This window comes from Eschscholzia californica, unplaced genomic scaffold (assembly GCF_041429995.1).
Source record: "Eschscholzia californica isolate CP2 unplaced genomic scaffold, dmEscCali1.0.p SCAF_1, whole genome shotgun sequence".
NCBI classification, from domain to species: domain Eukaryota; kingdom Viridiplantae; phylum Streptophyta; class Magnoliopsida; order Ranunculales; family Papaveraceae; genus Eschscholzia; species Eschscholzia californica.
In genome coordinates, this window is record NW_028238198.1 from 30,577,202 (window position 1) to 30,602,041 (window position 24,840).

Here is a 24,840-nt window from a genome sequence, read left to right on the forward strand (position 1 = left end):
CTAGATCCTTCATAGAGAAGCATTTCCGAAGCCAGTCTTTAACTGATTCCAACATCGGAATATTGTTTCCTATGATTAATATGTCATTGACATAAAGGACTAAAAAAACTAGGTTGCTCCCATTAACCTTCTTGTAAACACAAGACTCTTCTGCATTCTTGAGAAATCCAAATTCTTTGATTTTCTCGTCGAATCGAAGATTCCAACTCCGGCTTGCTTGAGTCCATAAATGGATTTCTTAAGCTTGCAAACTTTTTTTAGCATTTTTGGAATCTACAAAACTTTCGGGCTGTGTCATGTACACATCCTCTTCCAAGTGTCCGTTTAGGAAGGCGGTTTTGACATTCATTTGCCAAATCTCATAATCATAATGAGTTGCAATTGCTAGAATGATCCGAATGGATTTAAGCATTGCGACAGGTGAAAAGGTTTCATCATAGTCTATACCATGAATCTGTTTGTATCTTTTGCCACGAGTCTAGCTTTAAAAACACTAACGTTTCCATCCTTGTCAATTTTTACTTTGAAAACCCATTTGCATCCGATTGGTGTTGCTCCATCGGGCAAATCGATCAAGTCCCATACTTGATTTTCTGACATGGAATCCATTTCCGATCTCATGGCCTTTAGTCATTTTTCGGAGTCGGGGCTCGTCATAGTTTGGTTGTAGGTACTCGACTCATTATCTTCTAACAGTAGGACATCTGTTTTCTGAAATAATTCCTGGAGCCTTTGAGATCTACGAGGGGCCTGAGCAACTTTTGGAGTTTTCTCAACTATTTGAGATGTCTCCTGCGAATTTAATTCGACTTGTGCGGGAGGTTCCACGAGTTTCTCTATCTCGACCTCATTTTTCTCTTCCATACTTTGTGGATAGATAGGAGTCGCTAAACCTCTTGATATCTCTATATCGGTGTTTGTTTGTTGCTCATATCGAATTTCATCGATATCTACATTTCTCCCACTTGTCTGCTTGGAAAGGAATTCCTTTTCAAGGAAGACACCATCTCGAGCAACAAACACTTTGTTCTCAGATTCGTGGTAGAAGTAGTAACCCCTTGTCTCTTTTGGATAGCCCACAAAGAGACATTTGTCTGATTTGGGTTCGAGTTTATCTCCTTGTAAACGTTTTACATAAACTTTGCATCCCCAAACTTTGAGAAAAGACAACTTTGGAACCTTTCCAAACCATAACTCATATGGCGTCTTTTCTACAACTTTTGACGAAGTTCGGTTAAGTGTGAAAGCAGCCGTTTCTAGAGCATACCCCCAGAACGTGTTCGGAAGATTTGTTGAACTCATCATAGATCGAACCATGTCTAACAAGGTGCGATTTCTCCTTTCGGAAACACCATTCATCTGAGGCGTTCCTGGCGGAGTGAGTTGAGGTACTATACCACAACTCCTAAGATGATCGTCAAATTCTTGACTCCAATATTCACCACCTCGATCGGATCGAATGGCTTTTATTTTCTTGCCAAGTTGATTCTCTACTTCGTTATGAAATTGTTTGAACATGTCAAACGTTTCGGACTTATGCCCCATCAAGTATATGTAACCATAACGAGTGAAGTCATCCGTGAACGTGATGAAGTAGCCATAGTTACCTCTCGCCGGAGTACTCATTTGTCCGCATACATCCGTATGTATGAGTTACAAAGGTTCTTTGGCTCGGTCTCTTTTTCCTTTAAAAGAAGACCTCGTCATTTTACCCATTAAACATGATTCGCATGTGTCATATGATTCTAAATTACACGAACCTAGAAGTCCATGCTTATGGAGCTTCTTCATGCGTGTCATGTTAATGTGACCCAAACGACAATGCCAAAGGTAACTTGGATTCGAATCATCTGACCGTAGCCTTTTGGTTTCTATGTTAAAGACTTCGTTCTCAATATTCGTAATATAGAGACCGTTGTATAACTTAGCACTGGTATAAAACATTTCACCTTTATATAAAGAACAACGCTGGTTTTTTATTAATAGGTGATATCCCTCTTTGTCTAACTCTGAGACACAGATAATGTTTCTAGAAATAGAGGGTACATAATAACAATTATGAAGTTCTAAAACTAGACCAGTTTCTAAAGGTAGACTGAATGTTCCTACAGCTTTCACAGCAACCGTTGCTTTATTTGCTACTCCTAGGACAAGCTCCCTTGCAGATAAATACTTGATTCCCTTAAGGCCCTGCACATTAGAAATGATATGAGCACCACATCCGGTATCGAATACCCAGGATTGAGAATTAAATGTATTTGCTAAGTTAACTTCGATAACATAGATACCTTGGTCGGAACCGTGAGTTCTTTCCTTCTTCCCTTTATTCTTCCGAATCAGTTGAAGTTCTTTCTTTGATTCAGACATTCCAATGCCACTCCGAATTGCCTTGGAAGTCCCGGACTTTCTCAACCGTGATTTGTTTCGGGACATGTCCCTTAATCGACGGATGATTGTGTGCGCATCCATTTTCCTGAATCTGTTTTCAAGATTAGGCTCCATGGTGGCCAACATAAGGCAAGTTACTGAAACTGATTTCATCCGGATACTTTTGGCCTGCTTTTGTTCCTCAACCTTTGAGTTTGCAGTTATCCTTGGAATAGGGGTATCCAGTACGCTTTCTTTGTTTGTAGACTTGAGAACACTTCTCCATCTCTTTTCCCAATCAGGGAAGTTATCCATGTTCAATTTGTCCTCATCGAGGATTGAACATAGGTTCAAAAGATTGATTTTCGCCATAGTAAAACTACATGAAACAGAAAAAGGATTTTGCTAAGTATTACATTCGATAATTTTTGCAAAAAGTCCTAAGTTTTTGCCACATTATTCAAGATAAAACATGTCCCTAAATGAATAATGCGATTCTGAGATCCCATCTCTCAAGGATTAAGCGGACTAAGGCCCTGCCCTTAATTCTCATTGATTTTAGGTGAGTGAACACTTTCACTGATCATACCATATGATTCTCGGTTGATGGATTACATGTTTAGTGTAAAATCCATCCTTTTGCCTCGAGTATCCAAGACTCTCTTGCTGATCTCGTTGAGTAGAACCATTTAGACATGTAGGTCTCTTCTATAGGCCTACCCGCAATGTCTCAAGGTAGAGGAGGTACTCTGCGAAGGCCGACCCACCTTCCTCGAACAAGGGCGCAAGGATTGTCTTAATTTGGATAGGCACTATACTCGAAATTACTTTTAGGGACTTTTACGCTAGTCTGGCATTTGTTTTAGTGAACTAATTAGCCTAACTAACATCCACGACATAAAGCGTAAAAAGTAAGTAAATGCGCGCGAGAAAGTAAATCAAGCACATATGGATCCTAGTATAGCCCCTAACCTAGAAGATCTAATCTCCTTTGGTTTGCTTCTTGTTTCGCCTTTTAGTTCGTCTAGATCTTAGAAGACTCAAACGATTCGCAGATCGTGTAAACTTGAAATTAAAATTATTACAAATTATGCACCCATCTGTGCTTAAAACAAGAATAAGAAATAAATTCTATGGCCATACTAGTTTCCGCATTCACATCACATGCAATCATATACTCCCTCCGTCCCAAATTAAGAGTCCACTATTCCTTTTTTGGATGTCCCAAATTAAGAGTCCCATTCCAAATATAACATATAAAATCCCTTACTTTTCCATGAATACCCTCTCTTTGATATTTTCAATATATTGTGCATTAGTTAAGCTAATTAAGATAGTTGACATTTTCCAATACAAAAGTTGGTTTTCATTTGTAATCTTTCAATTACTTCAAGAAAAGTTAATTACTTCAAGAAAAGTTACATGTATTTCTAGAATGGAAACTATAATCCTTCAATTATTTCAAGAAAAGTTGTCAAATAAATAAGGGTAAATCTGGAAGAAGAAAAAAAGTGAAAATAAGTTGGATTACCAATATGGGACTCTTAATTTGAGACGGAGGGAGTAATATATTTCAAGGCTAACAATTATATATGCAAGTATATCCGGGAGATACTCTTGTCGACATCCATATGTCATGTACGAACCTTAAGTCTACATCAAAGGATTAGAATAATGGTGCGTCTTGGTTTGATTTTAAAATCCGATTTTAAAGAGAAATTCCGTTTGGGCCTTGAATGACCCGGGTTAATTTCGGAAATATTTGTATTAGAATCGGGAGAAAATTTGGATAAAACTCCCACTCGAATGATGGTCCCTTTTCGTGGCCCGAAAAGCCTGGGACAAGTCCTAGACAAGTCCCGGCCCAAACCCAAAAAGGGCTCGGACAAGGTCCAGACATGACACGGCCGATAGGGCCGGCATGTCCGGGCCGAGGCCTTTAGGCCTGATCTCGTCCTGGTCGGAGCCAGGACGCTAGTCCATGCACCAGACGCGTCCTAGACGCATCTGGTGCTGGACCGGACCAGCACTAGGTGTCTCGGACCTAGTCCGAGACACCTAGGACCTCCCAAGACGCGTCTGGTCGAGAGTTACCAGACGCGTCTGGTCGCGTCTGATGGATGCATCTTCCAGGCTGCTGGTCCGGCCAGGAAGCTTCCAGGCTGCTGGTCCGGCCAGGAAGCTTCCTGGCCGGAACTATTGAGTTTTTAAAAACTCAATAGTTTCCAATTTTTTTTTTTGTGTTGCAATTCTAAATTGCTATTTCCAAAATTTGAAACACTTCTAAAATATCTCAAATTCTTTTTAGAACAATTCTAAAATTTCCAAATTTTGTTTTTCACAAGTTTCCAAAAACTTAAAACAACTCTTTTAATCAAACCAATTTGGATCAAAGTTTTAGGTTTTGAAACTCTTTTCAAGAACATATTTTGAAATCTTTTGACAAATAATTGAATTTTATTCAAAATTAATTTAAATTTTGTGTTCAAAACACTTTTAAACACAATAATCTATCTAGAAAAGCATGGAATTGGTCCAAAACTTAGATAAGATAGGCTAATTGCAAGAGGCTCTGACGTCACTGTTGGGTTTTACACCCTTCTACTAGTGTTTATAGCGGAAATAAGACATCTAATGTCTACACTAGTATTCCCAGGATCACATGCATAAGCCCATAATATATAATACTAAGTAAAACTAGAAAGATAAATACCTTATTCGCTAGTTTTTCTTCGAACCTTTCCAATTGCTTATGAGAAGACCAAGAGCTTCAAGCGTAGCTCCTCTACTTGGGACACGAGCAATCAACTTGATCTCCCACCTTGTTGTTTAGCTAGCACACCAATGGTGGTTGGAAGAAGAACTCATTTCTTCTTGACTATATAGATAGTTAATGGGAATTAGCCCACTTTCTCCTCTCTACTTGATATATGGTAGGGTAAGAAAGCTTAGAGAGAAATTTCACACCTTATTCTCTGCCCTAAGAGTGTTTATATAGAACCCTAATGAGAATACACTTCCTCAAAGGTTTCTTAAAACACCCTTTAGAATAAGATTTAAGGAAATAGTCGAAAATAGCATCAAATGATATTTTCTCAATTACCTAATGAGGAGGTGTCCAAACACTACGAAATTTTTCATGCATACTACTGGATATGTCAGAAATATCCCCTTAAAATTTCAGCCCAATCCGAGCCCTAGAAGTACCCGAATCGGCTAAGGCCAAAAAATCCTGTTTTTGGCCTTTTTGTACTATCTTTGCCTAATTCCTTTTTAGGCCTATGAGATATGTTTATTGGACATTCCCATTGTTATATCTCACTCACACTAGTCATACCCTAGATCATTTTGACACTCTTATGTGTAACCCGTTGTAGGATCCGATCGAAGTTAGCCGCGAATTACTTCGTAATTCGACGATCGTAGTTGGTCTCTAGCTACAACTCTACGATCCCTAAATCAATCGGACTTGATGATTTTCCACATCAATTGTCCTATCCGAAAAATTGTTCGCATTGTCACCTTAGTCAAAGGACATCTCCTTCAACTCCTTCAGAAACCACCCAATGATGAAATTATTGTTAATGGAGTCTCATCTTCTTCTATGTCTATTTCAGATTTTCTTATTATAGATCTAAAAGATAACACACACTAAAAAAGAGGAAAATTAGGAGGAGGAATCCCTCCTCTCGAAAACAACAAGATCTAGTTTTCTCTCTCTGGTGAAAAAAGTGGTTATTCTCTCTTCCTCTCTATTTTCTCTTCTCGGTTTTTCCTATTTCCCCGTCCCACCTATTGTCGTAAGGGTTGAATGTGGGTTGCAAAGGGCTGATTCTAGTTTGGCCCATGACTTATTGTAAAAATTGGCCCCTACATGGCTACATGTATCTATCAATCAAATTTGGCCCCAAATCACAATTTATCAACTAACTTCAGCTCTCAAATTTTCAATTTTCCTTTTCCTTTTTGTTTGATTCAAATTTTCAATTTTCCTTTCTACCCTTTTTGTTTGATTCAAATTTTCAATTTTCCTTTATACCCTTTTTGTTTGATCAATTTAGTTATAATTTCTTTTTACTTTAAACCATCTCAATGTTTGGAAACAACTCAATCGTAAAGATATTTGAAATATCCATCTTCCTCCAAGTCACATACACACACACACACGTTTAACCATCTTTTTGCAAGTCACGCAAGCACGCGCGCGCCCGCACACACATATACACACACACACACACACATGTACACACATTCTCTCTCTCCCCAAAAAGATTTGGTAGAGAATGATACTGATAGTATGAGTGAGAATAACGTAAATAATTTGAAGCAACCTATTTATGCATGGAAAAAAAAATCTTGTCAACAAAAACACGAACCTTCAAATGTATTTGATTTAGTGGATTACTATCATTAATTGTATTTTGAAACACGTCTTGGTTCATAAGAACTCCCTAAGGATTTTTTTTTAATGCAAGTTTAATCAAAATAATTTAAACATTTACAATTTGTTATATATACTAGGGTATATCCTGTGCCCTAGGGCACAGACACTTGTATCAATCAAATGTTACGAAATTTATTGTTATATTTTATTGAGATAGAGAGAGATTTTTATTAGTTATTATTTTTTTTGTACGGAGTATTACTTTTTTGTTTCTTTTCTCTTAAATTAGTTATTATTCTATTGAGAGAGAGAGAGAGATATTTCAATTTCTTTTTTTATCCTTGAAATATATTTTGTTTCTTTATTTCTTAAATTAGTTATTTTATTTCTAAGAAGGGAACGATTATTGTTTTTTAAATAGGTAACTTTATTTATACGAAGGACTATATTTTAAATTTTGAGAAGGGCTTCTAGACAATATCCTTTATTAAAAAAAAATATTTGTCCCAGTCATCGTCTTTATTTCTTAAATTAGTTATTTTTTTAAGAAGGAAACGATTATTGTTTTTTAAATAGGTAACTTTATTTCTACGAAAGACTATATTTTAAATTTTGAGAAGGGCTTCTAGACAATATCCTTTATTAAAAAAGGATGTTTGTCCCAGTCATCGTCTTTATTTCTTAAATTAGTTATTTTTTTTCTAAGAAGGAAACGATTATTGTCTAATAAATAGGTAACTTTATTTCTACGAAAGACTATATTTTAAATTTTGAGAAGGGCTTCTAGACAATATCCTTTATTAAAAAAGGATGTTTGTCCCAGTCATCGTTTTCCTTACTGTTCTATTATATAGACTAGGGTATATCCCGTGTCCTAGGGCACGGACACTTGTATCAATCAAATGTTACGAAATTTATTTTATATTTTATTGAGAGAGAAATTTTTTTTTATTAGTTATTATTTTTTTGTATTATTTTTTTGTTTCTTTTCTCTTAAATTAGTTATTAGTTTATTGAGCGAGAGAGAGATTTTAATTTCTCTTTTTAACTCTTGAAATTTATTTTGTTTCTTTTTTTTTCTTAAATTAGTTATTTTATTTCTAAGAAAGAAATGATTATTGTTTTTTGAAGGGTCGGTGGGTATATAGACCAAAATAATGTTCAAAAAAGGTTTATGATCCAATCTTCTCAAAATATGAATATTTAGTTCTTTTACATTATGGACATAAAAACCCTCACTTCCTAAACACATTACCGTCAATGTCCCACGCTCAAATTTGACGTGGAGATTTATTAGCAAAAATTGTGGAGATTTATTAGCAAAAAATATGGAGATTTATTAGAAAAAAATGGATAGAAACAAATCATAATTTCTCTCTCCTCTAAACAGATTTGGAAAGCAAATTTTCTCTTTCCTATTAGCCGAATCAATCAGAAACAAAAATCCTAACCAAAACGAAACGTCATCACCACGGATATTTCCAAATCAATATTCTCTCTCTTCTTTACAGATTTAGAAACCAAATCAATTTTCTCTTTCCTATTATCCGAATCAATCAGAAACAAAAATCCTAACCAAAACTATTGTAAAGTATGTATAATTTATTCACAAGTTTTTTTTGCATGGTTATTTTTCATCATAAATAAGTTTGTTTCAACGTTATGGTGAGATTTTGGGTTGATTTTTATGGTTTTTTCTGTTGTGACATAGTTTATGATGTTCAAAGCTTCGTCATAAATCAATTTTTAGAGATCTGTTTGATAAATTATGTCAATTTCTGACTGGTATAACTTAAACTACTGTAAAGTATGTATAATTTATTCACAAGTATCCGTGATTTACCACAGGATTCGGTAATTTTTGATAAACAACCAATGATAACAGCAAAAATTTAAAAGTTTTTAATTGATCAAACCTTGTAATTTCTGATAGTGGTCATTTATATGAAGGAATTTATATTGTATACTGATATACAATAAGTATGTTTTACAATGGGCTTTAATGATGTACAACAAATTCTGATATACTAATGATAAAGTATAATTTTAAACGTTATATACCTAAACTGTAAATACGATATTATGTATAATTTATAATAAATTATGCAAACTTTATGAAAAATAATGAGACATTTATCACAAATAATGAAATCATGTTTCCTTTCCATGTCTTTCAATATGAACATAGAATCGCATTTCAATGGTGCCCATCCATGCACTATCCATTTGCAATCTTCAACATGACACACAGCAGTAACACGCTTAGAATCATTCTTTATGAATTTGAAATCATGCCCGGTGTTGATGCTATATTGCCTAAGAGCATATCGAAAAGCTTTTGCACCCCTAGGAAATAACTGTCCTAGTTCTGTAAATATCTTATCCCAACCATCTGATTTCAGTTTGATTTCCTTATTTTGATTTGATGATTCTGCCTGGAACTCCATCTGTGATAACAAAGTGAGATAGATTAATTCAAATAAATTATATATACAAGTATATTATTTGCAGTAAATTATATGAACATTTGAATAAATTACATGTACTTTACAGAAAAGTACACAGGATTTACATATGTAAATCAAAGATGTTCTAATAATGAAACGAGAACTGTTTTGATATCAAATCATACATAATGTTCCATAAATTACGTATGATTTACACAAAATAATATAATGTTAATGTTATTCGTGAAAAATTTGCAGAACCAGAACATATATCATGTTCCCAATTTGATAAACATCGCAGGGAAAAGTTTATATAATTTACGTTACATTATAGTAATCTATTCTAAAATGTATATAATGTTAATTCTGTTATGAGTAACCGTGCGAAAGAATCACGTTTCATCAATCTGTACGGAAAAAATCAGATCTAGAGAAAATTTGAATATCATACTTTGCATAAACTCCAAATCTATTGATAACTGATATGACGATTGATTGCAAACAATAAATAAACTCGATTTGTAAGATTTAGAAATGAAGTATTAATCTCATGAAGATCGTGATCATTAATACAAACTTTAGAGAGAGAAAGACGATAATAACTTTCTTCATCTGAAACAGAATCATCAAATAAGAAAATTGTTTACCTGATTAACAATTAAGATGATGATTTTGAATAGCTCTAATGATAATGAAACAAGTTAATGGAAGATTTTCAATCGAAACATAATCAAAAAACATAAAATTTGGTTTGAGTTTTACCTGAACTTAAAAACTCAGTTTTCTGTTTTAATGGAGGATAGTTTCAGAAGATGAAGATGTAGAGAGAGAGAGAGAAAGATAGGACGAGAAGGTTTCGGTTACAAATTTAAGGAAGATAATGATTTCTTTCTTCCTTTAGAGTCGGTAATTGGAGAGAGAAACAGGGAGATAAAAAAGGGAAACGAATATTGGTTGATTTGAGCTTAAATTAGATTTTATATATATGGAAGGTTAGTTTAGGTATTATAAATTATTTGGTATTCTAGGGATTTGTGTTATTTTTTTGGTTTTGAAACCCTTTATATGATTAGAGAGGACTAAAAGTCCTATTAGGGTCCGTTTTTTGGATTATGAGCCCAAAAATTCTTTTTTAAATAGGTAACTTTATTTCTACGAAGGACTATATTTTAAAATTTGAGAAGGACTTCTAGACAATATCCTTTATTAAAGAAGGATGTTTGTCACAGTCATCGTTTTTCCTTCTGTTTTATTATATAGATACACGAAACTAGGTCGAATTTAAAAGTATACTTTTCTTTTTTTTTTTAAGATAATTCTTTTTCTTTTTCTTTTTTTTTTGGCAAACTCGTGTAGTTATATTGGAACTAATAATTTATTGGCTAGCCAATAAGACAAATGGGGATGTAGCTAAAATGGTAGAGCGCTCGCTTTGCATGCGAGAGGTACAGGGTTCGATCCCCTGCATATCCAAGCATAATTTTTCCCTGGATTTTTTTCAGCTTCAAAGCCTTTATCAATCAACTTTTTTCCTTCTGGATTTTTGTTTATGAGTTATCAAATCAAAGGGGCATACAAGAAGAGGCACTAGATGAATCCGACGCTTCTCACGGTGGAGCTTCAGGTGGCGCAATGGAGGTGAACCAAAAGGTACAAATTAAGTTTAAGAATTGTTTTTTTTTCCAAAAACAAAACTTGGTTTTCTGATTACGAAATTTCTTTTATGCATCTTGTTTTTATTATGTATAAAATATGATCTGTTCTTTTTTGATGCCCTCTAAATGTTTGTGGAAATGCCCAAATGAATAAAATAAGATTGCATGAATCATGTTTTTATTGTGTTAAATATGATTTTTTTCTTTTTTGATGTCCTCTAAATGTTTGTGGAAATGCCTAAATGAATAATATAAGATTGCAAAGTTTGGGTCTTGTACTTGTAATATAAGTATTATTGCTATAACAGTACACCATTGATCCAACTTGATTTGTGATAAAAACTCATACCCATGTTTGGAGACAAGGGAAAAACATATAGATAAGCGTATCAGGAGGTGATACATATTTAAGTAAAACCCTAGGTTGTCAAGATTCCGATTGTTTCATGATGATGGATTTAAACAAGTATTATTAAACCCTTACCATCCTTAGATTTTGGTGACGGTCTATTCCTGTCTGCTTTCTCTCGTAACTCGTGAATGTACTTCTCATTAGTTTTATGTGAACTTCAAGTGTACGTACGCATTTGCATCTTAAAGGAGAATTTTTTTATAGTTAGATGCCCAATTAGTTAATGAAAGTGGGTCAACTGATCATCTATCGTGAGGGCAAAATAAGGGACACAGTATATGTCATTATTAGCTGGAACAAGGAAGAGACATCGGCGAAGGTAGGGGAACTTCCACTAGGGGCTTCTTTATATTGATTTCCCATTAGAGAATTAATAATTATTCTTTGTGTCCCCTGCTTGTAGATAGTATATAAGGAGCAAGAAGGCATTTCTTTCTTCATCAAAATTTACATATCCTCTTCTCCTTCTTCTAACAAATACAATGGCTTCTTACACTCGCTCCGTCAGTTTGCCAACCGAGTCTAATCCTTTAACTCTTTCAGTTGAGGAACAATTGTGCCGATTAAGATCTTCAGAAGTAGCCACTTCATCATCAACATCCATCTCCCACAATTTGGTTTCTCTCAAGGAATTGTATGAATCAATTGATGAGTTGATTCAATTACAACCTGCCCAATATGAAGAATGCCTAGACTCAGTCTTAGACAAATCTCTCATGTTGTTAGACGTTTGTTCCACTACTAAAGATGTTTTGACTCAGATGAAGCAATCTGTTCAAGATCTTCAATCTTTTATCCGTAGAAGAGGAGATCTTAACATGGCAAATGAATACATGACCTCTAGGAAAAAGATCACCAAGGCGATCCGTAAGTGTCTTGGAGGTCTAAAAAAGATCCAAAACAAAAATGAAGTCGAGGCAACTACTTTTGCTGTATTTGAATCAATCTTGTCCTTTCTATCTGGATCAAAGCAAATTTCATTGATCTCCAAGTTGATGGGAAACAAACGAGTAGCATGCAACGAAGTTGAAGAGGTCGACATGGCATTGAATGCACACGATGTTAAAAATGTTCAGAAGCCATTAGAGGCACTCGAAATGAGCATTGAAGATCTTGAGGATGGATTAGAGACTATCTATAGGTGTTTAATCAAGAACAGAGTTTCACTTCTCAACATTACCAACTAGACCACTATTAGTTGATCTCTCAATCTACCTCGATTGGCATTATCCAAATTTTATCAAGGAATTGCCTTTCAAATTTTGATTGTACATTTTTGTGAATGAAAAATAGAAACCATAAATACAACAAAGTTCTTGACTATATTCTGTGTTCATCTCTAATTTTTTTTTAATTATCTTGCTTGATTTACTCAACATTAACTTGTCTATTACTAGAACTCCGGATCTACCTATCTCAAAAACAGATAATTAGATCTTGCATTGTTACAACAAACATTAATTACCTAAAGGTAAGTTTCTACTTAACTATTATTTAAAGTGAATTTGTGGTTCGATTGGTGCGCACTGTGATAAGATTACATCATTAACATTTGATTAAATAGTATGCACATGTAAAGATTCCATTTGTCATATAGACACGGTAACACGTGAATTCTAGCAGATTAATCAATTGTGAAGAATAAAATATAAACCTAACTAGTATTTAATATAAAATCATAGCTGTTTAGATTACAATTGTTGGTAAATGATAAAATATAAATCATATCAGTATTGGACTGTGTAAATAATTCCTAAAAGCAAATGAGGTTGGTTCCTCATTGCTAACTCAGAATTAGATAGTAATAGTTTTTCAAATACAACACCATTGTTTGTCACATAGAAAACACAGTCTTAACAATGTTTAGAACCTACACTTGAAGATAATAATACGAAACTGACTAAATTAATCTATGCCAATATCACATCCTCGGTAGAGATGAAAGTTTGAGATAGAAAATAGCTTAATAATAGAGGGAATGATATGAAGAAGGAAAATTTTTGGGTTTACAGAGTTTGTAGTGCTGCCTATGTACGTCCATTTGGATTTGTTAACAAATCTTTTTTTCGTTGTGTCAAATTTGGTACATATAGTGTTTGAGATTAATCAAGATAACTTTTTCCTTCTGTGATTTTTCGTTTAATAAGCGATCAAATATTAAAGGGCATACAAGAAGAGATACTGAGTCAACTCATCGGTGGGTTTCTGCTAACCAACTTGGCCACTCTTTGCCCGAGCAATGGGTGAATGTGACGCTTCTCAAGGTGGAGCTTGAGGTGGCTCGAAGGACATGAGCCAAAAGGTAACAAATTAAGTTTAAAGTTTGAAGTTTTTTTCAAATAATAAAATTTGGCTTTCTGATTATCATTTCTTTTTCGATTCTTATGTTGTTTATAGAGCAATTTATTATTTATGTATGTCAATTTGAATTTCTTATGAATCATGTTCTTATTGTGTTAAATATGATATATTTTTTTTTGAATATGATATTTTCTTTTTTGGTATCCTTTAAATGTTTGGGGTAATGCCCAAATGAATCATATAAGATTGTAAAGTTTGGGTCTTGTACTTATAAGTATTATTGCTATAACAGTACACCATTGATCTTACTTGATTTATAATAAAAAGTCATTCCCATGTTTGGAGACAAGAGAAAAACATATAGGTAAGCGTATTAGGAGGTTATACATATTTAAGTAAAACTCTGTTGTCAAGATTCTGATTGTTTCAAGATGATGGATTTAAACAAGTATTATATGTGAATATTCCTGTCTGCTTTCCCTCGTGACTCGTGACTGTATTTGTCATTAGTTTTATGGATTTAAACGCATTTGCATCTTAAATTAGAAATTTGTTATAGTTAGATGCCCAATTAGTTAATGAAAGTGGGTCGACCGATCATCTGTCGTGGGGACAAAATAAGGGACAAATTATATGTCATTATTAGCTGGAACAAGGAAGAGACATTGGCGAAGATAGGGGAACTTCCACTAGGGGCTTCTTTATATTGATTACCCATTCGAGAAATAATAATTATTCTTTTTCTCCCCTGCTTCTAGATAGTATATAAGGAGCAAGAAGGCGTTTCTTTCTTCATCAAAATTTACATCCTCTTCTCCTTCTTCTAAAAAATCCAATGGCTTCTTACACTCGCTCCGTCAGTTTGCCAACCGAGTCTAATCCTCTAACTCTTTCAGTTGAGGAACAATTGTGCCGATTAAGATCTTCAGAACTAGCCACTTCATCATCAACATCCATCTCCCACAATTTGGTTTCTCTCAAGGAGTTGTATGAATCAATTGATGAGTTGATTCAATTGCAACCTGCCCAATATGAAGAATGCCTAGACTCAGTCTTAGACAAATCTCTCATGTTGTTAGACATTTGTTCCACTACTAAAGATGTTTTGACTCAGATGAAGCAATCTGTTCAAGATCTTCAATCTTCTATCCGTAGAAGAGGAGATCTTAACATGGCAAATGAATACATGACCTCTAGGAAAAAGATCACCAAGGCGATCCGTAAGTGTCTTGGAGGTCTAAAAAAGATCCAAAACAAAAATGAAGTCGAGGCAACTACTCTTGCTGTATTTGAATCAATCTTGTCCTTTCTATCTGGATCAAAGCAAATTTCATTGATCTCCAAGTTGATGGGAAACAAACGTGTAGCATGCAACGAAGTTGAAGAGGTCGACATGGCATTGAACGCACACGATGTTAAAAATGTTCAGAAGCCATTAGAGGCACTCGAAATGAGCATTGAAGATATTGAGGATGGATTAGAGTCTGTCTATAGGTGTTTGATCAAGAACAGAGTTTCACTTCTCAACATTACCAACTAGCTCACTATTAGTAGATCTCTCAATATATCTCGATTGGCATCATCCAAATTTTATCAAGGAAATGCCTTTCAAATTTTGATTGTACATTTTTGTGAATGAAAAATAGAAACCATAAATACAACAAAGTTCTTGACTATATTCTGTGTTCAGCTCTAAACTTTTTTTGTTTATCTTGCTTGATTGTCTCCACATTAACTTGTCTATTATTACTAGAACTTGGGATCTACCTATCTCAAAAACAGATCATTAGATCTTATATTGTTACAACAAACATTGATTACCTAATAAGGTAAATTTTTACCTACCTATTATTTAAAGTGATTTCGTGTCTCCATTGGTGCGCAATAGTGATGAAATTACATCATTGAAATTCGATTAAATCGTATGCACATGTAAAGATTCCATTTGTCATATAGACACGGTAAGAATTCTAGCAGATTAAACAATTGCGAAAAATAATATGTCAACTTAGCTAGTATTTAATCTAAAAGCATAGCTGTCGAGATTCCAATTGTTGGTAAATGATACATCATATCAGTATTGGACTGTGTAAACACTTCCTAAAAAGCAAATGAGGTTGGTTCCTCATTGCTAACTCTGAATTCGGTAGGAATTAGTTTCTTAAAGACAACACCATTGTTTATCACGTATAAGGCACGAATGCATAGGCTTAACTATGTTTAGAACCTAAACTTGAAGATAATAATACTAAACTGACTTAATTAATCCATGCCGATATCCCATCTCGGTAGAGATTAACATTTGAGATAGAGAATGGTACGAAGAAAGAAATTTACGGGTCGTGTTGTTTATAGTGATGCCTATGTATGTCAATTTGGATTTGTATACAGATCTTTTTTTCATTGTGTCTAATGTGGTACACATAGTCTTTTATGTTCTGGTTTCTATATAAGATTTGTGACAAAAATGTATCACACAACTCCTGTGATTAGAAAAAATAATTTTTGTAGGTACGTGTTTCTAGTTTGAAGGCAATTTTGCCAATTTAGATGTTTATTAAATACAGAATTAACCTTGATTATTTCATGTCACAAGTAGTATATAATTATATTTGAATTAGATATCATTTTTCAGAAGACAGGGAAACATACAGAAGCGTATCAGCTGGTTGTACGATTTTTATAATTATATAACTCGTTTGGGATCTTTTTTCTTATTTAAACGACACCCTAGGTTGTCCAGATTCCAGTTGTTCCAAAAATGTTGATCAGATCTTTGACATAACAAACAAATCAAATAAAATACAATTGTTTCTTTGCTAAACCATTTTCATGAACACACAACGATACTTATCATATTTAAGTAGAACTCTAGGCTGTAAGATTTCCAATTGTCTACAAATAGGAATTATGATCATTAACTCTAACCATCCTCTGATTTTGCTGACTCTCTGCTCCTATCTTGTCTGGGTCGTGCCTGTATTCCTCAGTAGTTTTACGTGAACAATCCCATGTAGGAATTTACACCTTAGAGGAGAAGTTTATCATTGTTAGATGTCCAATTACATCATGAACGTGGATCGACTGGTAAGGGCTGGGATCGCCAGAAAAGGCACATGATATGTTATCATTCGTTGGAACAACGAAAAGACATCGGCAAAGATGGGGAAGTGCGAGCACATGAAGGATTAGATTATTCTCTTTGTCCCCTGCATCTAACTAGTATATAAGGTGCAACAAGGGGGTTCTCTCTTCATCAAAACTCAACTTTACATTCTATAGTTCTTCTTCTTAAAACCAAAATGGCTTACCACACTCGCTCCATCAGTTTGCCTACTGGATCTAATCCTCTTACTGTTTCAGTTGAGGAACAATTGTGCCGATTAAGATCTTCAGATCTAGCCACTTCATCTTCATCATCCATCTCTCACAATTTGACTTCATTGAAGGAATTGTATGAATCAGTTGATGATTTGATTCAATTGCAACCTTCCCAATATGACGATTGCTTAGAGACAGTCTTGGACAGATCTATCATGTTGTTGGATGTTTGTTCAACTACTAAGGATGTTTTGTCTCAGATTAAGCAATCTGTGCAAGATCTTCAATCTTCTATCCGTAGACGAGGAGATCTTATCCTAGCAAATGAATACATGACATCTAGGAAAAAGATCGTTAAGGTGATCCGTAAATGCCTTAAAGGTCTAAAAAAGATACAAAACAAAAATGAAGTTGAAGCAACTACTCTTGCCGTTCTCGAATCTATTTTATCATTCTTAGCTGGATCAGAGCAAAGTAGCAAGTCATTGATCTCTAAATTGATCGGTAACAAGCGTGTAGCATGCAATGAGGAAACCACCGAAGTTGAGAAGGTCAACATAGCATTGAGTGCCCATGATGTTAAAACTGCTCAAAAGACACTTGAAACACTAGAAATGAGCATTGAAGATCTTGAAGATGGACTAGAGTCTGTCTATAGGTGTTTGATCAAGAACAGAGTTTCACTTCTCAACATCAACTAATCTACTACAGATCTCTCGTTCTACCTCCATTGGCATGATCCAAATTTTTGTTAAGGAAATGTCAATAAAATTTTGACTATACATATTTGTAAATGAAAATATAGAAATCATCAATATAACAAGTTCTCTTGACTCCAAACATTTGTTCATTATTACTTTCATTACTTGTGATTTTCTTTGAAATGTGCACATCGATAAGATTTGCACCATTATAACAATATATAATTCACCCACTAAGGTAATTTCCACTCACATATTATTTAAAATTAATCTATATTTGAAAGGTATCCTTAGTGATAAGCATATAGCATTGACATTTGATTGAATAATATGCACATGTAAATATTCCATTTGTTATTGAGACAAGGAACACATGTATTTAGTAGATCAGTTTGTCCTACCATCAATTTAAAATCAAGAATAACTCATTAACTTAATCAGTATTTAATCTAAATCATATCTGTAAAGATTCTAGTTGTTGCTAAAAGATTAATTCTAACAGTATTAGAAAAATCTTAACAATTCTTAAAAGCTTTTGCGAGTCAGGAAGACATACATATAATTTAATCCTGCATGTGGTGGATGCATATTGTTTAATTGATGGTATTGTGAGTTCTTATTCTTTCATCATTGACCTCGATTATTTCATGATAACCGTGTATTATGAATAAAATAACAATGTATTGTGATATCTAAGAACATTTATAATATTCAAATAGAACCTTAAGCTGTCATGATTCCAATTGTTTGGAAATGAGGATCAGATTTTGCTGACATTTTGTTCTTGTCTGCTTCCTTTGGTGAGTACGTCCTGTTAGTTTTACATGAACATTCACGTGTATACATTTACACATTTACGCCTTATAACAGAAGTTAAGTATTGCTTAGATGGAAAATTGCATAATGAATGTGGGTCGATTGATAATCTATCATGGGGACAACAAAATGAGGGTTACATTATATGTCATGATTCATCAAAACAAGGAATAGACATCGGCGAGAATAGGGTATGTTCCACCACATGCAGGATTAAATTATATGCATGTCTTCCTGCTTCTAGATAGTATATAAGGTGCACCAAGAGGTTTCTTCCTTCATCAAAACTCAAATCTACATTTTGTGTTTATACATCTCTTCTTCAAACAAATTCTAAAATGGCTTACAATACTCGCTCCATCAGTTTGCCTACCAGATCTAATCCTATTAATCTTTCAGTCGAGGAACAATTGTGCCAATTAAGATCTTCAGAACTAGCCACCTCATCATCATCCATCTCCTCCAATTTGGATTCATTGAAGGAATTGTATGAATCAGTGAATGATTTGATTCAATTGCAACCCACACAATATGAAGACTGCATAGACACAGTCTTGGACAGATCTCTCATGTTGTTAGATGTTTGCTCTACTACTAAGGATGTTTTGACTCAAGTTAAGCAATCTGTGCAAGATCTTCAATCTTCTATTCGTAGACGAGGAGATCTTAACATGGCCAATGAATACATGACCTCTAGAAACATGATTGTTAAGATGATCCGTAAGTGTCTTAAAGGTCTAAAAAAGTTGCAAAACCAAAATGAAGTAGACGCAACCACCCTTGCTGCTTTTGAATCTGTCTTGTCATTCTTATCAAAATCAAAGCAAAGCAATAGGTCATTCATCTCCAAATTGATGGGTAACAAGCGTGTATCGTGCAATGAGGAAATCAATGAAGTTGAGAAGGTCGACTTGGCACTAAATGCCCAGGATGTCAAAAATGCTCAGAATTCATTGGTGGCACTAGAGATGATCATCCAAGATCTCGAGGAAAGACTAGAGTCTGTCTATAGATGTTTGATCAAAAACAGAGTTTCACTTCTCAACATCAACTAGATCTCTTTAGCTATCTCCATGGGCATTCTCCATATTTTTGTTGAGGACAATACCTATGAAATTTTGATACATATTTTGTACATAGAAAAAATACATAGAAATCATCAATACTATACGTTCTGTTGACTCCAAATATTTGTTCACTTTTCATTTATCTTGATTTTACTTTTAACATACAGATCAATACATGTTCCGCGATTAAAACAAATAATTGTTACCGCTTATCCAAAGTCTCCTTCTGAAATTAAGTATTTTATACAGAGCATTGACATTTTGATTGAATCATATGTGCGTGCAAAGATTCCATTTCTCATGAGACAAGGAACACGATTAGCTGGTGCTGGCGTTAGTTGATTTTCATGAATAATTACTAACTTAAATTAGTATTTAATCTAAATCATAGCTGTCAGGATTCTTGTTGTTGGTAAATGATGAATTACTTCAGTATTGGACAATGTAAACAATTCTCAATTCTGAACAACTAATTATGCATCAGATAGTTATCTGTTATATGATTTTGACAGAAGTAGAATGCAGGAGCACACATCCATATTGCTCGAAGATAGCACATGCATGATTTATGAACTGCGAGAAGGGACAGCATTGAAGATAACTAATGTGGAGTGACAAGTTCGATATTTACACATGCTTTTGTCATTTGAAACAGGAACAGTGAAGAGACACGAGCGATTAGATTAAAGTGGAAATTCAAGAGCACCTTGGTAAGGTTCCTTTTACGTGAGATATACAGCATATTCTATTTTTCTGTACTTTCTATAACTAGAGTACAGGAGATGGCGTTGTTAAACAAAATTGGTATTAGTTCTATCAGCTAGTCCACCATATCCAATACCCTTACGATTACAGTAGATGACAAGTTCGGCCGATTTTAGAGACTCTGAACTAGCCAACTCATCCTTAGAATCCGTATCTTTTGATTTGGTAGGTCGTAAGGACTGATATGAATGGGACAAGAAAGGCGAAAAATCGTAGGCAATGTTGTCACTTTTACATAAACTTTTCGATGGATACTTAACGTACATAATATGCGGACTGAAGAATGAAAATGATGGAAGACAACAAGTGCTTGGACTACATGTATCTATTGTTCTCGTAAATTTCATTCCGCTTGATTGATTGTGAAGTTTGTAATTCACGTTTCCTTCTTATTTCTCTCCTGTATCAGCCAATTTGTTTCGAAATTTATCATTTTTATTCGTTTAGTTTGGTGTTCTAAGAATATATGCGTCATAAATTTATTTTTAACCGTTCCAGTTTCTACTTTTAGGCTAGATTCCCTTTTCCTGAATCGGGTAATTTTAAAACACCATTCACCTTAATTTAAAACAATATTTTATGACTATGTTGTAAATACAGGGGACATAGGAAGAACATATAGGTGAGGGTATTAAGAGGTGATATGAAGATAACACATGGGGGATATTTAAATAGAAGCCTACGTTGTCAAGATTCCAATTGTTTCTAACCAACCTAAGATTTTGCTGATTGTCTTTTGATGCCTGCTTCCTCTTTTGAGTCCTGACAACCAAAACAAGGTATGATTTAATTATTCTATTTCTTTTGCTCTAGGTGCTATATAAGATGCAGAAAGGAGTTTCTTCCTTCATCAAAACCTAAATCTAAATATATTTCTATACCTCCTCTACTAAAAGATCTGAAAATGGCTCACCACACTCGCTCCATTAGTTTACCTACGGGATCTAATCCTCTCACTGTTACTGTGGAGGAACAATTGTGTCGATTAAGATCTTCAGAAGTAGCCACTTCATCATCCATCTCCCACAATTTGGTTTGTCTCAAAGAACTATATGAATCTATTGACGATTTGATTCAATTGCAACCCACTCAATATGAGGACTCATTGGACACAGTCTTGGATAGATCTATCATGTTGTTGGATGTTTGTTCCACTACTAAAGATGCTTTGTCTCAGATGAAACAATCTGCCCAAGATCTTCAATCTTCTATCCGTAGACGAGGAGATCTAGACCTAGCAAATGAATACATGACATCTAGGAAAAAGATCGTTAAGGTGATCCGTAAATGCCTTGGAGATCTAAAAAGGATACAAAACAAAAATGAAGTTGAAGCAACTACTCTTGCTGTTTTCGAATCTATCTTGTCATTTCTATATGGATCAAAGCAAAGTACCAAGTCATTGATCTCTAAATTGATCGGTAAGAAGCGTGTAGCATGCAATGAGGAAACCACCGAAGTTGAGAAGGTCAACATAGCATTGAGTGCCCACGATGTTAAAACTGCTCAAAAGGCACTCGAAGCATTAGAAATGAGCATCGAAGATCTTGAAGATGGACTAGAGTCTGTCTACAGGTGTTTGATCAAGAACAGAGTTTCACTTCTCAACATCCACTAGATCTATCCACCTCCTCCCTAGGCATTACCCAAACTTTTATATGGAGTTTGCCTATCAAATTTATACTATATACTTTGTAAATGAAAAAATTGAAGAAATTATCAATACAACAAAATTTTGACTCCAATATATGTTCATCTCATAGTATTTCAATTTATCTTGATTTTGATTCAATATATGTCATAACTCGCCTGCTAAGATCATCTTCTTTCTACTTTTGTCGAAGTAAAATGGTAACTTTTACATATATTTTCTCTAATCAGTTTACTGTTGCTCCGAACTTTCATATAATGTTATGTATATTAAATGTTTGTTCGTGTTGATACATGTATATATATTATAGGTATATAGATTATATGCACCAGAGCAAGAGAGTCATTGACCTTGAATAAATGGTGCGCATGTATAAAGATTCCAATTGTTACGGAAACAAGGAACATTGGAGGATATGATTTTTTTTTTTAAATAGCGGAGGATATGCTTATGAGGTAATCATTAATATAATACAATTGTTTGTAATCGAGTAATTACTTGGTATTATAAATCTAATTTCAAGGTTGGCAAGATTCTAATTGTCCACTAAACGAGTAATTAGACCATTAATCGAGCTCTACAAATGGCAGGTGACAGGAAAATGAAAGCAGATTGGAAAGCGAGCTTCGGTATGGATTTGCAATTTGAATAGAAAAGCTGAGGCTGGAATCCTGGAGGTACAAGTGAAGCTTTTTCCGATATTATTACTCATTATACAACAATTGAACGTTTATCAACAGGCTAACCACAATTTGTTGCGACATAGCATAATTATGTAATTTTCTTCTTGCTCATAATATTTTAGGAAATGTTGTAGCAATTTTGGAACAACTCCAAATTGGCGGTAATTCAACTCTGCACATTATATTGTTTATTTGACCAATCTGTAGTTGTTTATTCATAAGAATAGACAAGTTCGAATACATTAACGCGGGGACGTTTATTTCATTAACAAGTGAATTCGATATTCAATTTTTCTGTACCTTCTATAGCTAGAGTGTAGAAGATGGCATTGTTTAACAAAATTGGTATTAGTTCTACCAGCTTGTCTACCATATCCAATACCCTTACGCTTAAAATATATGAAAAGTTTGGCCGGTTTAGAGACTCTGAACTAGCCAACTCTCACCCTCAGAATCCATATCTTTTCACTTGGTTGTTTGTTCTTCGTCATAACAGACCTTAATTTAAAACAATATTGAATTACTTTGTTGTAAATTACAGGAGACAAAGGAAGAACATATAGGCGAGTCCGCGAGTGTATTAAGAGGTGATATGAAGATCACACATGGGGACATATATCATATTTAAATACAAGCCTAGGTTGTCAAGATTCCAATTGTTTCTAATCTTGGGTTGTTCTAACCAACCTAAGATTTTGCTGATTGTCTCTTGTTGCCTGCTTCCTCATGACAGCCAAACCAAGGTATGATTTAATTATTCTATTTGTTCTGCTCTAGGTGCTATATAAGGTGGACAAAGGAGGTTTCTTCCTTCATCAAAATCTAAATCTACATCTATATTTCTATACCTCCTTCTCCACTAAAAGATTTAAAAATGGCTCACCACACTCGCTCCATTAGTTTACCCACTGGATCTAATCTTCTCACGGTTACCGTGGAGGAACAATTGTGTAGATTAAGATCTTCAGAACTAGCCACTTCATCATCCATCTCCTACAACTTGGTTTGTCTTAAAGAATTATATGAATCTATTGATGATTTGATTCAATTGCAACCCACTCAATCTGAGGACTCATTGGACACAGTTTTGGATAGATCTATCATGTTGTTGGATGTTTGTTCCACTACTAAGGATGTTTTGTCTCTGATGAAACAATCTGTGCAAGATCTTCAATCTTCTATCCGCAGACGAGGAGATCTCAACTTGGCAAATGAATACATGACCTCTAGGAAAAAGATCGTTAAGTTGATCCGTAAATGCCTTGGAGATCTAAAAAAGATACAAAACAAAAATGAAGTTGAAGCAACTACTCTTGCTGTTTTTGAATCTATCTTGTCATTCTTAGCTAGATCGAAGCAAAGTAGCAAGTCATTGATCTCTAAATTGATCGGTAACAAGCGTGTAGCATGCAATGAGAAAACCACCGAAGTTGAGAAGGTCAACATAACATTGAGTGCCCACGATGTTAAAACTGCTCAAAAGGCACTCGAAGCACTAGAAATGAGCATCGAAGATCTTGAGGATGGACTAGAGTCTGTCTATAGGTGTTTGATCAAGAACAGAGTTTCACTTCTCAACATCCACTAGATCTATTCACCTCCCTAGGCATTATCCAAACTTTTATATGGAGTTTGCCTATCAAATTTGTACTATATACTTCTGTAAATGCGAAAAATAGAAGAAATTATCAATACAACAAATTTTGACTCTAATATATGTTCATCTCATAGTACTTTAATTTATCTTGATTTTGATTCATTATATGTCATCTAAGATCATCTTCTTTCTACTTCTCTCGAAGTAAAATGGTAATTTGTAACATTTACTTTCTCTTATCTTTTTACTGTTGTTCCAAACTTTCATATCATGTCATGTTTATTAAATGTTTGTTCGTGTCGATACATGTATATATATATATATATATATATATATGTGTGTGTGTGTTATACACCAGAGCAAGGGAGAGTCATTGACCTTGAATAAATGGTTTGCACTTATAAAGATTCCAATTGTTATGGAAAAAAGGAACAGCAGAGGATACGATCATGAGGTAATCAATATTACAATCAAGTAATTACTTGGTATTATAAATCTCATTTCAAGGTTGGCAAGATTCTAATTGTCCACTAAACAAGTAATTAGACCATTAATTGACTTGACAGTTCTTAAATGTAAATGAAGTACAAGTGAAGATTTTCCGATATTATTACTGATCATAGAACAATTGAGTGTTTGTTAACAGCAATTTGTAGCGACATAACATAATAAT

The 24,840-nt window shown here is 34.3% G+C and overlaps 5 protein-coding genes across 12 annotated transcripts; all 5 read left to right on the forward strand.

The window, feature by feature from the left end:
- Positions 1-10,845: 10,845 nt before the first annotated feature.
- On the forward strand, positions 10,846-12,821 carry LOC147565970 (uncharacterized). Its single transcript, XM_086652431.1, has one exon. It carries the CDS (start codon positions 11,748-11,750, stop codon positions 12,450-12,452), a length of 705 nt encoding a protein of 234 aa, XP_086508557.1. The 5' UTR covers positions 10,846-11,747; the 3' UTR covers positions 12,453-12,821.
- A 612-nt stretch (positions 12,822-13,433) lies between these two features.
- On the forward strand, positions 13,434-24,283 carry LOC147565971 (uncharacterized). 8 transcript variants are annotated; one of them, XM_086652425.1, is made up of 6 exons: positions 13,434-13,567; positions 20,127-20,181; positions 20,837-21,015; positions 22,198-22,342; positions 22,478-22,564; positions 23,112-24,283. In XM_086652425.1, exon 6 carries the CDS (start codon positions 23,445-23,447, stop codon positions 24,156-24,158), a length of 714 nt encoding a protein of 237 aa, XP_086508551.1. In that variant the 5' UTR covers positions 13,434-13,567; positions 20,127-20,181; positions 20,837-21,015; positions 22,198-22,342; positions 22,478-22,564; positions 23,112-23,444; the 3' UTR covers positions 24,159-24,283. The 8 variants fall into 8 exon arrangements, with proteins under 8 accessions (XP_086508551.1, XP_086508555.1, XP_086508548.1 ...); XM_086652422.1 differs by having other exon boundaries at positions 13,476-13,567; positions 19,984-20,181; XM_086652423.1 differs by having other exon boundaries at positions 13,479-13,567; positions 19,997-20,181.
- LOC147565972 (uncharacterized) lies at positions 14,402-15,242 on the forward strand. Its single transcript, XM_086652430.1, has one exon. It carries the CDS (start codon positions 14,402-14,404, stop codon positions 15,104-15,106), a length of 705 nt encoding a protein of 234 aa, XP_086508556.1. The 3' UTR covers positions 15,107-15,242.
- On the forward strand, positions 16,433-18,249 carry LOC147565973 (uncharacterized). The gene has a single exon (XM_086652420.1). The coding sequence runs from the start codon at positions 16,869-16,871 to the stop codon at positions 17,586-17,588; it is 720 nt and encodes a 239-aa protein (XP_086508546.1). The 5' UTR covers positions 16,433-16,868; the 3' UTR covers positions 17,589-18,249.
- Positions 18,437-19,657, forward strand: LOC147565974 (uncharacterized). The gene has a single exon (XM_086652421.1). It carries the CDS (start codon positions 18,743-18,745, stop codon positions 19,457-19,459), a length of 717 nt encoding a protein of 238 aa, XP_086508547.1. The 5' UTR covers positions 18,437-18,742; the 3' UTR covers positions 19,460-19,657.
- Positions 24,284-24,840: the final 557 nt, after the last annotated feature.

What these genes read in the sequence shown, in the direction of transcription:
- LOC147565970 (XM_086652431.1), top strand. Translation starts at nt 11,748, where the DNA reads ATGGCTTCTTACACTCGCTCCGTCAGTTTGCCAACCGAGTCTAATCCT.
- LOC147565972 (XM_086652430.1), top strand. Translation starts at nt 14,402, where the DNA reads ATGGCTTCTTACACTCGCTCCGTCAGTTTGCCAACCGAGTCTAATCCT.
- LOC147565973 (XM_086652420.1), top strand. Translation starts at nt 16,869, where the DNA reads ATGGCTTACCACACTCGCTCCATCAGTTTGCCTACTGGATCTAATCCT.
- LOC147565974 (XM_086652421.1), top strand. Translation starts at nt 18,743, where the DNA reads ATGGCTTACAATACTCGCTCCATCAGTTTGCCTACCAGATCTAATCCT.
- LOC147565971 (XM_086652425.1), top strand. Translation starts at nt 23,445, where the DNA reads ATGGCTCACCACACTCGCTCCATTAGTTTACCCACTGGATCTAATCTT.